Source organism: Mobula hypostoma, chromosome 6 (assembly GCF_963921235.1).
Source record: "Mobula hypostoma chromosome 6, sMobHyp1.1, whole genome shotgun sequence".
Lineage (NCBI taxonomy): Eukaryota > Metazoa > Chordata > Chondrichthyes > Myliobatiformes > Myliobatidae > Mobula > Mobula hypostoma.
The window spans coordinates 143,861,441-143,876,540 of NC_086102.1; the positions used below are offsets into that span (position 1 = coordinate 143,861,441).

The 15,100-nt window shown below is 39.1% G+C and overlaps 1 protein-coding gene across 2 annotated transcripts in view; it reads left to right on the forward strand.

The window, feature by feature from the left end:
• Positions 1-15,100, forward strand: part of armc8 (armadillo repeat containing 8) — a 138,573-nt gene that overhangs the window by 19,432 nt on the left and 104,041 nt on the right. For both annotated transcript variants that reach the window (XM_063051898.1, XM_063051899.1), the window contains exons 2-3: positions 4,632-4,708; positions 6,121-6,192. In XM_063051898.1, the coding sequence (XP_062907968.1) occupies positions 4,632-4,708; positions 6,121-6,192 (149 nt within the window). The remainder of the gene's footprint in view (positions 1-4,631; positions 4,709-6,120; positions 6,193-15,100) is intronic.

The window sequence follows — 15,100 nt, forward strand, 5'->3', positions numbered from 1 at the left end:
CATAATTACTGCTACGTATTACCCAGAATGAGATCCCACTACTAGATACATCTTCCTACCTGCTTTCAATCCCTGGTTTGATCTTGCTTTCCTAATTTGATCTTCCATTCCTATCAATTGCTGGCTTTTTTGCAGCACTTTTCTGTGCAACTACAGAAGATGCACAGATCTGCCTTTTTAACTTGTTTCTTCTCATCTTCCAGGGACTCAAATACCCCTTGAGATGAAGCAACAAAGACCTCAGACTTTCTTACTTAATGAATTATTTTCAGTAACTAAAATGTGGTCCTCTGGACTGGAGAAAGCAAAATGCTTTGCTGTATGCTTCTGGTCAGTGTGCAAAGGTGGCACCAAGTTTCCAGTTATCTGTTACTTCTGTTCTCTATCCCACTCCCGATATCTTCTGGTCTTTGCAGATCTAATGTAAAATCATTCACCATACCTTTTTTTTTCCTCCCTATAGATGCTGCTGATTTGCAGGGTACTTCAAACATTTTGTCTCTAATTTCCACCAGCTGCAGTGTTCAGTCTGTCATGGTTCCTGTGTACTCTCCTGCTTTTATTTACTTTCTACCTGCTCATGTGCCTTGTCACATTGCTTATGCAATGACTTTGAAAACATTATTGCACCTGGGCAATCTTGGTCTCCATCCTATCACAGACATGCCTTTTGTTCCCACCAGCTGGCATCTCTCTGCGGTGTAAAACAATAGCTTTGGTGAAGGGTGATTAATTTGAAGCATTAAATCTATTTCTGTATAGAAGTTGTAACCAATATGATAAGAACTGCACCTTCTATTTGTGTTTCACATTTCCAGCAACTGCTGTTTTTTAAAAAAATTATATTTTGGCGAAAGGTATTAATAATTATAGCTGAATCACAATTAGCTCCTTCTTTACTAGAAAGCTAATGGTATATACAGAGCAGAATCAGGTTTAATATCATTGGCATATACAGTGGCATGCAAAAGTTCGGGCACCCCGGTCAAAATTTCTGTTACTGTGAATAGCTAAGCAAATAAAAGATGAACTGATTTCCAAAAGGCATAAAGTTAAACGTGACACATTTATTTAATATTTTAAGCAAGAAAACTTTTTTTATTTCCATTTTTTACAGTTTCAAAATAACAAAGAAGGAAAAGGGCCTGAAGCAAAAATTTGGGCACCCTGCATGGCAGTACTTAGTAACACACCCTTTGGCAAATATCACAGCTTGTAAATGCTTTTTGTAGCCAGCTAAGAGTTTTTCAATTCTTGTTTGGGGGATTTTCGCCCATTCTTCCTTGCAAAAGGCTTCTAGTTCTGTGAGATTCTTGGGGTGTCTTGCATGCACTTGCATGCACTGCTCTTTTGAGGTCTATCCACAGATTCTCGTCGATGTTTAGGTCAGGGGACTGTGAGGGGTGTGGCAAAACCTTCAGCTTGTGCCTCTTGAGGTAGTCCATCGTGGATTTTGAGGTGTGCTTAGGATCATTGCAGCCAAAAAGTTCTATTCAAAAAGTTTAAAGGAACATCTAAACAAGCCTGATGCATTTTGGAAACAAGTCCTGTGGACTGATGAGGTTAAAATAGAACTTTTTGGCCGCAATGAGCAAAGGTATGTTTGGAGAAAAAAGGGTGCAGAATTTCATGAAAAGAACACCTCTCCAACTGTTAAGCACGGGGGTGGATCGATCATGCTTTGGGCTTGTGTTGCAGCCAGTGGCACGGGGAACATTTACTGGTAGAGGGAAGAATGAATTCAATTAAATACCAGCAAATTCTGGAAGCAAACATCACACCATCTGTAAAAAAGCCAAAGATGAAAAGAGGATGGTTTCTACCACAGGATAATGATCCTAAACACACCTCAGAATCCACAGTGGACTACCTCAAGAGGCGCAAGCTGATGGTTTTGCCACGGCCCTCACAGTCCCCTGACCTAAACATTGTGGAGAATCTGTGGATAGACCTCAAAAGAGCAGTGCATGCAAGATGGCCCAAGAATCTCACAGAACTAGAAGCCTTTTGCAAGGAAGAATGGACGAAAATGCCCCAAACAAGAATTGGAAGACTCTTAGCTGGCTACGAAAAGTGTTTACAAGCTGTGATATTTGCCAAAGGGTGTGTTACTAAGTACTGCCATGCAGGGTGCCCAAACTTTTGCTTTGGACCCTTTTCCTTTTTTGTTATTTTGAAACATTAAAAGATGGAAATAAAAAAAGTTTACTTAGAATATTAAAGAAATGTGTCCTCTTTAACTTTTTGCCTTTTGGAAATCAGTTCATCTTTTACTCGCTTAGCTATTCACAGTAACAAATTTTCACCAGGGGTGCCCAAACTTTTGCATGCCACTGTATGCCATGAAATTTGTTGTTTTGCGGCAGCAGTACGTTGCAATACATAATAAAAACCATAAATTACAGTAAGTATATATTAAAAAATAAATTAGATAAGTAGTGCAAAATGAGAGGAAAAAGTACTGAGGAATTGTTCATAGGTTCATTGTCCATTCAGAAATCTAATGGTGGAGTGAAAGAAGCTGTTCCTCAAATGTTGAGTGTATGTCCTCTGGCTCCTGTACTACCTCTTTGGTAGCAGTGAGAAGAGGGCATGTCTTGGGTGATCAGGTCATGAATGATGGATGCCACCTTTTTGAGGCATCACCTTTTGAAGGTGTCCTGGTGCTGAGAGTAGTGACAGGAGTAGTAGTTCTAGGGTTACAGAATGTTACGGATTTATCAGTTATCATATGTGCATCAAGAACACAAAAAAAAAGAGTTGGAAAACATCGTTATTCGTTTGATCCAGAAAGAGTTGCAATGAAACAAGAAGCAGCTCTGAATGCAAGTTTTGGTAAACACGCTATCAAATATGAGAAGGGAAATGGAGTAAAATGAAGATGAACAATCGAAAAAGCCCCATTGATGAAGCACTACCTGTTCCATGCTGGGCATCCTTGCAAGTGAATTGATAAAGGAATTATTAAATATAAAACAAGATGGTGCAGATCTGCAGACTTATTGATTAGTTTTTTTGGTGGGGCTTCTCCTGGCCTTCTAACCTGTCCCTATTATGCCATTAAAAGTCTTGTTGCATCTAGGGACTTTACCATTTAGCTCAAGGGCTTATGTGGCAAGCAAAATGGTTTAATTAATTTGGGGCAGTTAAATATAAAATGTTGGGAATCTTGGGTTGTAAATGTGTTCCACCTGGAAAAAATCTGAACTATTGCATTATCTAGGAAATCTTGTTGACATTAATTAGGTACTTCATTTTTCTTGCATAATAGTTGGATTTATGATATTCAAAACTAAAATAATTGACCTGCTGTTATTACTGTTAACATGCAAGCCTAGACTTAGTTCACAACACTACTTACATAATGTTTTTCTTATGCATTTGAAGTTAGATTACATTCTTTAGATACTATCAAAGGAGCCTAGCAACACTGATAATACCACTTTTTTAATCTTGGGGAAAAATGATTGAAACTGCAATAGATCGCTAGAGATCATGCTGACAAAATGAAGCATTATCGACGATGCATGCAGAGCTTTAATTTTGCTGTTTTATTAGACTGGTAGGTTAGAACCAGCATTTTGTTCTGTTTACATCACTTAATGAAGTACCCATTAAAGACTTCTGTTGTTGCAGTTGCTAACTTTTATTGCTCAAAATTCATTTTTGTGTTGAAGACTTGTTTCATTTGTTTATGTTGCATTGTGATGAAACTGCATTAGTTTTCAAAAGTATTGAAATACTTGTTTAAAAGTGTGTATTGTATTCAGATAAGTTCATTGTGTTGAACTTATGAAACCTGAGACCACTGTGTAGGTATGAAAACTCAACTACTCAACTCAACAGTAGATGTACGTAGACAGCATACAATCACTAATTCGACACGTAGGAACATTGGAATTCTGATGTACTGTAGGTAACTGAATTTTCATTTGATTGGTAAGTACACTTGATGGCTACCATCTCTGTTTAATACTCATTTGCACAGTCTTTGCATGTGTTTCAGCCTTGTGAGTTCATGAAAAAAGTGGTGCTTTGAAAGTGGAGAGCTAATGATTGGTATTGTGTAACGTGGGTGAATTGATGTCAAAGGGACAATCAACAAACTATTTCAGTAGACAGCAGCATGCTGCAAATGAAAACAAACTGAACCAGCAACTCCTGAGTGCATGCCACAGAAAAACAATAGCTGTATCATGTTCGCGAGAGTTTGTTAAAGAAGCATTTTGCTTGTGTACGTTCTCAGCACTGATTTTAATAAGTCATCACCAAAAGCATAGCTGTAATCAGGTGTGCTGTGTCTTGCAGATTCATATTAGGTTTACAGGAAGGGTGTATGGGTGGTGAATGTGCAGGTAAATGTATATCTGAAGAATATCTACTCTGCATATTGCACTGTTATTTGAGTAAAAGTTGGTATAAGAGGTAAATCTTGCCTTAACCACATCTGTGATGAGCTCTTCATTTCTGTTGATTAACAGTCTTGACTGTGGCATCTATAGCCTTTTATTTTCAAAGTGACTCTACTCCACTTGTGAATTGGTATTGGATTAATACCAGCTGTGAGGTTGCTTTGTGGCAGAAATTCAAATATGAAAGCAGCACTAAATTAAAGATTTTATTCTTTTTAGGAAGTTACAGCCAGCAGTCGTCATTATGTTGACCGTCTCTTTGATCCTGACCCACAGAAAGTGTTGCAAGGTGTTATGTAAGTATTGCATTATGATATTTTTGGGTCCTTGTGTAAACAAGATTTTATGCTTGATCGATGTAAAAGCTAATGCTGCATAAAGTAAAACAAAATCTACTTTTGCTGAGTCAACCTATAGCCAGAGAAGTGGTGACACCCTCCTGTTAGACTGTTTGAGGTAAATAATTTTTTTATTCTTTCTTATTTCCCTTCTAGTATTTGTATATCTGTGCACTTGTAATGTTACTGTAGCCTGGTAATTTCCTTTGGAATCAGTAGTTTTTCTTATTCAAGATTACATTCACCTCTGTTTTATATTCTGGCAATAGATACCTAAATTGCATAAAGTGTAGAAATTAGAAACAACAATATCATATATTGTATATTCATGAATATATGTTCGTTCACACACACACACACACACACACACACACACACACACACACACACACACACATTTATATATAAATGTATTTATATTTTCTGTGCAAAAGTCTTAAGCACTACAAATATGGATGTTGAAGCAGCATTCAAAGCTTTTCACTGAAAAGTATTGTCATATTTTGTTCCAAATATGCATGCTTTTGAGTGATTGAAAGCTAAAAAGAGTTGAAATTAAAATCTTCTCCAGATTGATCACGAAAATGATACATGAATTAGATTTCAGAATTATAGATGTGATCTCGCTTCAAATACAAAGGCATAGTATTGGTTCAGAGTTTTTTCTTAAAAAAATTGTTTAGTTTCACTTGTCTTATCAGGCTAGTTGGGGATACATTTATTTTCTTGAAACAAAATGAGCTGTAATTATGTAGACCATGTAGACTGTGGTCTGTCTTTGGGGGCTTTGCTTATGCTTGCATGGTGGGTGGTGGGAATGCTGATGCCTTATGCTAGAATAAGTAGGGGGAGGGCTGCTTATGTGTGGGAGGGGCTTAGTGGGCTTTGGGGTTCTTGTGCTTTTTTCTGTCATTCATTCTTTGGGGTTTTTCTTCTGTTTCATGGACGTCTGCGGTGAGTGAGAATTTCAGTTTGCATTTGTATACATTCTCTGATATTAAATTGGACCATTGAAATGATTCAACATGATTGTCTGATAATCTTTTCTTTTAAAAGCAAAAAATAGCTGAGAATTACTTAGAAGAAGGGACCTAATTACTAGGACCTAATGGCACCTCAGGATGTTTCAATAGCCAACAGTAGTGTACGGAGGTATAAGACTAGTACTTCAGTTCTGTGACTGGAGTTTTTTTTAAAGACCAAAACTAGGTAACTAGTTTAAAGTGGATCGGATCAAAACTATATACTGTACATGGTACCCAGGCGCACACATTCTGGAAATGATTTTGTTTTCAAATCATGTATTATCAAGCCAGTTTGTTTTTTTTAAGTAACCAATTTGCATATTATTTGTTGTTTTGTTTGTATAGTGATATGAAGAATGCCGTAATTGGAAATAACAAGCAAAAAGCTAATCTGATTGTCCTGGGAGCAATACCAAGGTATTGTAATTGTTCTAATGTTTTTCTATGCTAGAATAGTAGGGCACAAAAACAAGAGTAAATCACATGCCTGTTCAATTATTCAGTGTGATCGTTATTGATCTATATTCTTATTTTCATTATCTTTGGTTTCAGGACATATTCAGTAATATATTTAGCAAAAATATCTCAGACCTCACTTTTTAGAATTAGCAATTGACCAGCAATTTTTGTTTTTAAAAATTGTAGATCCAATTGTAGATCCCCCTACTGGCAGAAATAATTAGTTTCCATTTATTTTAACAAAGCTTCTTTACTTTTAAAATTTTCATTAGATCAGCCATAAATTTTCCAATATAAGTTTTCTTAATCTCTCTAATTTCCACCATAAATGCTGGCATTCCATTAACTATTATGATATTTATGGAAGAATTTATAATGGATGATAAAGAAATGGCAGAGGAATAAAAAAAAGGCTTTGTGACGTCTTCCTGGAAAGAGAGACAAAAGAGTCTCAGAATACTGGTAAGCTAAGGTGAGGAGACAAAATAAATTAGTATGAGTAACAATATGCTATTAGAGAAGACAATGAACTTGAATGAAAACAAAATAAATTACAGATGCTGGAAATCTGAAAGAAAAACAAAATTCTTTTAAATTCAGCACATTGAGTAGATCTGTGGAAAGAGAAACTGTCAGTGTTTTGGGTCAGCAATCCTCCATCAGAGAAGTGATAGATGTAAACAACAGGAATTCTGCAGATGCTGGAAATTCAAGCAACACACATCAAAGTTGCTGGTGAATGCAGCAGGCCAAGCAGCATCTCTAGGAAGAGGTACAGTCGATGTTTCAGGCCGAGACCCTTCGTCAGGACTAACTGAAGGAAGAGTTAGTAAGAGATTTGAAAGTGGGAGGGAGAGTGATAGATGTAAGTTAGTTTTCAAGGGGAAAGAAACTTAAACATCTGCAGGTGTCTGTTTTAGAACAAGTTGAAATGGTTCAATGATGGAAGTTACCAGTATATTAAAGTTCCTAGTCCTGATGAAGTGTCTCAGTCTGAAATGTCTGTTTATTCTCCTGATAAAGGGTCTTGGCCCAAAATGCCGACTGTTTATTCCTCTCCCTAGATACTGCCTGATCTGCTGAGTTGTTTAAGCATTTTGTGTATGTTACTCAAGAATTCTAGCATCTGCAGAATCCCTTGTGTTCATGAGAGAAAGATGAGATTCTGCTTTGGCTAAATGATTGGTCAATCATGTGGCAGGTGGAATATAAAGTGAAAAAATGTAAACTTGTTCATTTTGATAACATTTAGAAAGGAGAGTAGATATTAAATAGTAAGAGATTAGAAGAAAGTATTTGGAGAGCCCTAGGCGTTTTAGTATACAGATCACTGGAAGTTACTATGCAGGTACAGCAAGCAATTAAGAAAGTAAGATGAATATCAACATTCAGTCACCAGGACTATTTGACTATAAGGATAAAGGCATTTTTAGATAAGGTTACAGAGGGTGCTAATGAGAATACACTTGGAGTATTTGTTTCCATTTAAGGGACTATATACCCCAATAGATGGAGAACGATGAAAATTCACCATATTCACTTGTGAGATGGGTGCTTTGTTTTTCAAGGTGAGATGAAGCAGACTGGTCTTGTATTCTATACTTCAAAGCAATGAGGTCTCTTTGAAATGTACATACTTGCAGAATTTGGCTGGATAGGTGCAGTCTAGATATTTCTGGGGGGCTTATGTAGGGTAACGAGATTGGGAGAAATGTACATAATTCACGACCATTGACATTGCGTTGGAGTTTCACTTTAAGAGGCTGGTCTGACGTGGTGATGTTACGTAAAGATTTTTAGTGCACTTTTGTGTTTAGGTTTTGGAGTTCAATAAAATGTGTCACAGGTTTCATTAAATATAAAGTGCCTCACTTCGTTTTATTTGTGAAAACCTACATTGGTGATATTCTAGGACAATTCCAGATTTATTGAACATGTTGGCCAATGCAGTCACTGTGAAACTGCCAGAGTTTCTGGAGCAAAATGCCGTCCTTACCTGGTTTCAGCGATGTTAGGCCTTAGGTGCTCATGGACCACGTGTCTCTCCTGGTAAATCACCATCCTTGTCATATTTTTAAAGAACTCTTCATGCAGTAATGTCTGATCAAGTTCATATAGTCCTCGCTAATACTCTTGTGAAGGACTATAGGGAGCTTGCTAAGATGGCTGATAGTGTACATACAGTTAGGCAGCGGAACATCATTCCTCCTCCTTTCTCTACCTCAATAAGGCTGGTCAGCGAGGCTCCCAACATAAGGATGCCCTTGCCTGTGAAACAGACAATGCTGGGCTGGTGCTTTTACTGTGCTTGCTTTGATCGGAATGCTCGGAAGTACTGACTGCCTTGCAGCTTTGACAGTGTCAGTGCACCGGGACATCAGAGGACTGAACACCATGGGTTCCAGTTGCCAGGGGCTTCCTCTGTTCATTATGGACACCCTTTCATGGTGACCATTCTTATGTGGCACAGGTGCTCAAGTGAGGGTGCTGCTGGCATTGCCTATTGATGAGAAGGCAAAAAGTGATGTAATCTCGCTGGAGGCCGCCAATGGCAGCGAGATCCAGATTTGTGGGACACGGCGGGCAACGCTCTGCTTCAGTGGGGGATGTTACAGCTGGGACTTTGTCCTGGCTAAATTGGCTAGACCTCTACTCAGTGCAGACTTCCTGTGTGCCCAAGGACTGTTGGTTGATTTTAATAACTGCCAGCTTGTGGATGTCAAGGACTTTGGGTCATTACACTGCTTCCCCTGTAAGTTCCCCACTATGACTCTGCCAAGAGCATGCACCACCACATGAGAGTTTACTCAACAGCTGGGCGAATTCCCAAACCTCACCAAGCCCACATTCTCCACTACAGTCACAAAACATTGGGCCAAGCACCAGATTCCCACAACTGGCTTGCCAGTCCATGCCTATGCACGTAGACTGGACCCAGAAAAACTGGCTCCTGCGAAGGCTGAGTTTGCCATTGTGGAAAGACCTGGAATTGTACACCAGTTTAATAGACCCAACCGCCCCCCGGCTTCACCCCTCCATATGGTGCCTAAGTCTGATGGTGGTTGTCACCCATCTGGTGATTACTGGTGCCTTAATGAGACCACCACCCTGGTATATCGCTGTTCAGTCCCACATTCAAGATTTTTCGGTATGCTTAGCTGGAAAGTTAATTTTTTCATAATAATTCAGGGCTACCATCAGGTGCCTGTGTGCTTGGAGGATATTCCCATAACAGTTGTGATAATCCAATTTGGTCTTTTTGAGATTCTGTTCATCCCGTTTGGACCTAAAAATGCAGCACAGACCTTGCAATGGCTGATAGACTCTGTATTAAAAAACTTAGATTTTCTTTTTGTTTACCAGGATGACATACTTGTCAGCAGTATGTCCAAATCCAAACACGTATCTCATTGCTGAACATTTTTCAAGTGCTTAAGTCAACACGTGTTGATTATTAACCCTGCTAAATGCCAAAATGTGTCATCAACCATTGACTTTCTGGGCCATTGCATCTCCACAGAAGGTGCAAAACTGCTCCCATCAAAAGTAGCTGCTATTATGGATTTCCTGCTGCCACACACTAAAAAAGCTACAGTTCTTGGGCAAGGTAAATTTCCGTCACCATTTCATTGTGTGGGCTGCTGATTCCCAATTCATTTCAGACCTGTTTCACCGCTTCTTAAAGGCTGCTCTGAGAGCTTCCCTGACTGGTGATTGTTGGCGTGAAGGTGTCCCATAGGTCCTGCTGGGGCTCAGCACTGGTCCAAAAGGGGACCTGCAGTGTCCGTGGCTGAGTTGGTATATGGGCAGTCATTACAAGTGGCAGATGATTTCTTACCTGATGTCACGATCACCTGGTCGGCCACTCAACAGCGTTTCACCCTCCTCAATAAATTCAATTCCTTTTCACCTATTAGATTAGATTAGATTCAACTTTATTGTCATTGTGCCGAGTACAGATACAAAGCCAATGAAATGCATTTAGCATCTGATCAGAAATGCAAAGAATAGTGTTATTTACAAAATAACTGTGAATTAAAAAAAGTGCTGCAGCACACAAATATAAAAGTACTGAGACAGTATAATACAAATACAATACTGCTTAGCGCTGTGATGAGAGGTTCAGCAGTGTCACAGCCTCAGGGAAGAAGCTCTTCCTGTGCCTGCTGGTGCGGGAGCGGAGGCTCCTGTAGTGCCTACCGGATGGGAGGAGAGTAAAAAGTCCATGGTTAGGGTGAGATGCATCCCTGATAATGTTTTTCGCCTTGCCCAGGCAACGTTTACGGTAGATGTTTTCAGTGGTGGGCAACTGGGTGCCGTTAATCTGCTGGGCAGTTTTCACCACATGCTGGAGCGCTTTGCCGTCCGATACGGGACAGTTGCCGTACCACACTGAGATGCAGTTGGTGAGTATGCTCTCAATGGTACAGTGGTAAAAGTCCTTCAGTATCCTGGGACAGAGGTGAGCTTTCTTGATGCTCCACAGGAAATAAAGGCGCTGTTGCGCCTTTTTGATCAGGATGGAGGAGTTCAGGGACCAGGTGAGATCCTTGGAAATGTGGACACCAAGGAATTGGAAGCTTGATACACGCTCCACTACAGTTCTGTTGATGTAGATGGGGACATGAGTGTGACTCCTGGCATGCCTGAAGTCCACAATGATTTCCTTGGTCTTCTGTTTGTTAAGGGCCAGATTGTTGTCAGCACACCATGCAGCCAAGTGCTGGACCTCATCCCTGTAGGCCGTCTCGTCATCCCCTCTGATCAGACCAACCACCGTGGTGTTGTCTGTGAACTTAATTTTGGAGTTAGAACCATGTACAAGAATGCAATCATGTGAAAAGGGAGTACAGAAGAGGGCTCAGCACACAGCCTTGAGGCATGCCGGTGTTCAGGGTGAGAGTGGAGGAGGAGAGGTTGTCTAACTTAACTGATTGGGATCTGTTAGTCAGAAGGTCCAAGGTCCAATTGCAGAGTGATACGCTGATACCAAGCTGGCGAAGTTTGACGATCAGCTTGGAGGGGATCACAGTATTGAATGCCGAACTAAAGTCAATGAACAGCATTCTGACGTAAGAGTTGGGGCTGTCCAGGTGGGTCAGGACAGAGTGAAGTGCCGTGGAGATGGCATCCTCTGTTGACCTGTTGGTGCGATAGGCAAATTGATGGGAGTCCAGGGTAGAGGGCATCACCTCCTATCATGATGTACAGCACTTGGATTCCTGTTGACCTACAATCCACCTTGTTTGTTTTCATCCACCATGACGCACACCAACATCCCCCGAGGCCCTTTTACAATGGTCCTTTCCGTTACGATGGTTCATTGGAACAGGGAGAAAAGAGTCCAATCATAGATAAGAGGGGTAAACCTGAATGTATTTTGGTAGATCACTGTAAACTGGCCCTCCTAGATTTGGTGTATTCCACTGACATGCTCCTGGCGTCTCAACATGACTATGAGTATGTCAAGGCGGGGGACTTCCGGTAGCGCTCATGGAGTGAAGTCGCGTTCTTGACTCGCTCCATTACCTCTGAGTTTTTTTCTCTATGGTCAGCTATACTTTAATTAACCATTAAGGCATCAACTCTTACAATACTTTGAATTAAATTGAATTCTCCGACAACTGGATGAAATTTAGATCTGCTATGTCTAAGAACGGGAAAAACGGCAAGGATGGTAAACCTCCGGTTAAACCGAAAGGTATGGATTTCCCTCCGACTGAGTCACCGGTGACTTTGAAAGCTATATCGGAGTTAATTCAGAGGGAAATTTCAACCTCTGTTAGGGAGATGATTCGTACGGAAATTGCAGACTCTGTTAAAGACCTGATTCATACGGAAATCTCAATTAATCTCCAGAAAATTGCCGATTCAATTGATAAGATGCAAACATCTATTGCGGAACATCAGTCGGCTATATCTGATCTTCAAAAATCCGCGCAACAAAGTGAGCTTAAGATGGGGAAAATCGAAGAAACAATTAATGTAATGAAGAAGAAACTTGACTTTCTGACTTTTAAAAACTCTGACTTGGAATCTAGAATGCGACGGCAGAATTTACGAATGATTGGGGTGCGTGAAGCTGTTGAATCTAACAACCCCATGAAGTTTTTTTCTCAACTTTTAAAAGATTCATTCCCTACTGTATTTCCTGACCAACCACCGCTACTGGATCGTGTTCACAGAATCCCATCATACTCGTCTAGGTCAGATAGACCTAGGCATGTTATTTTACGTTTTCATTACTTTCAAGACAAGGAGAGACTGTTTCGATTCGCTCGATCTAAAGGTTTCATTGATTTTTCGGATCTTAAGTTTCAATTCGTGGAAGATTTCAGTAAACCAATCTGGGACCAACGGGTTCGCTACAGATCTGTGATGTCGGAATTCTATAAGATGGATTTAAGACCAGCGCTGCTGTACCCTGCACGTCTAAGGATTCGTATGTCAGATGGAGCCCTTCGTTTTTTTGATTCTCCATCGGATGCCCAGAGTTATCTGGATCAATTTTCACCTTCAACATCTTAATTGCTATTTTTTAAAAATTATCTCCGTTGATCGGAGGCTGTGAATTGGTTGGTTTTAACTTTTTCGTGCCCTATTTGGGCAGAAAAGTTTATTTTTGATTTCTTAATATGGTTGCTAAACTTTCTTTTCAACTGCGTCATTTCTTTCTTTTCCCAGGGGATTCTGGGTGGTTACTTCCTTTTTGTCATCTTACGTATTTCCTGTGTGGCCTTAAATTTTGTAGTTTTTTAAAAATTTTATTTTGTTTTGCTTTTTATAACTAGTTTATGTCAATAATCTTATTTTTTCTTGTTGTTGTGTTTATTCATGGGTTTGGGGTTTATTGTGGTTTTTTTTTAATATATATTTTCTGGCTTTTGTTCTGTTGTGTGTGTATTTTAATTGAGTTACCTTTTTTTTACTTTTTTACTGTTTTACAATTAGCTGATCTTTTTCATATTTATACCTTTTTTTTAGGGAGCGTATACCGGAAGTCATGGGGGTAGTTTTAGCGCTTGCTTCTTTTGGGTGGGTCTGCTTTAGATTTTGCCTTGGGGTCTTGGGGCGGGGGTGGCGGGAGGGGCTTCACGTTTTAGATTTTTTCTCTTTGGGCTATATACATTATTGAAGTACTGGTTGCGTCCTTTTTCCCCCAGTATCTTTTGTATGTTCTGTTTCCTCTCCGGGTTCGTGGGTCGAGCCTATCGTCAATCCTCCTCGCTGTGGGTTGACTTTAGGATTTATGGAGTCTATTATTAATTTTGTCTCCTGGAATACTAACGGTCTTAATCATCCTATTAAAAGGAAAAAAGTTTTTAAAGTGTTCCGGAGACTTAAAGCACAAATTTTATTTTTACAAGAGACCCATGTACGGAGGGGGGACAGACTACGTTTTTTTAAATTCTGGAAGGAGCAACAATTTCATTCGAACTCCAATGCTAAGATTCGAGGTGTCTCTATTTTTATAGATTCCTCAGTTACTTTTATACAACAGGATATTATTTCTGATCCGAATGGTAGATTTTTATTGGTTAGTGGTTTACTATTTAATAAAAAAGTAGTTTTGGTTAATGTTTATGCTCCTAATATGGATTGTCCGGAATTTTATAAATCATTGTTTAATCAGTTTCCGAATTTGAACGAGTTTTCATTGATCTGGGGCGGAGATCTTAATACCTGTTTGTCTCCAGCTTTGGACTGTTCGGCTCCTTTACGGACCTTACCTAATAAATCTGCAAATTTGATTAACTTTTTCCTTTCTGATTCTGGGTCGACGGACATTTGGCGTTTTCTGCATCCTCAGGAAAAAGATTTTTCCTTCTTTTCACATGTTCATCATTCCTATTCAAGAATTGATTATTTTTTTATTGATTCTCGTCTTGTTCCTTCAGTGATTAAATGTGATTATGATTCTATAACCATTTCGGATCATGCTCCACTTATACTTTCTATTAAAATTATGGCCAATATACCAAATAATAGACAATGGCGTTTTAATTTGCTGTTGCTTCAGGACTCGGACTTTGTTAACTTTATGAATGAACAGATTGAGCTTTTTTTTTACAATTAATCATACAGAGGATATTTCGGTTAACACTCTTTGGGACACTTTTAAAGCCTATATTCGTGGTCAGATTATTTCGTATTCTGCTGCTTTGAGGAAGAAACAGAAGCAGGAGGAGATGGCAATTGTGGACAAGATTAAAGAAATTGATAAGAAATATGTTATGGCTCCTTCTGAGGAGTTATACAAACAAAGAACTGAACTTCAAATGGAACATAGTTTACTACTCTCGTCCTCGATTGTAAACCAATTAAAGAAAACAAGAAGTGACTTTTATGTTCACAGTGACAAAATTGGCAAGCTGCTGGCTAATCAATTGAAATCTAATTATGTTAAATCTCAAATCAATCAGATTTATAACCAAAATGATCGATTGATACTGGATCATGTGGGGATTAATCAAACCTTTTGTGATTTTTATTCTTCTTTATATCAATCAGAGTCTCCTCGAGATTCTAAATATATGAATGATTTTTTAGATAAGTTAGACTTCCCTCAGATTTCACAGGATATGTCTTTATTAGATACTTCCATTACTATGGATGAGATTAAGAATGTTATTTTTTCTATGAATCTGGGGAAAGCTCCTGGCCCGGATGGGTTTACCGTTGAATTTTATAAATGTTTTGCTTCTTTATTGATCCCTTGGCTCTGTAGGGTTTTTGAGGCTTCTCTGAAACTTGGTAAACTTCCTGAATCTTTTAATAGAGCATCAATTTCTTTAATACTAAAGAAGGATAAAGACCCTGCTCAATGTGCATCTTATAGACCAATATCTTTATTAAATGTTGATTC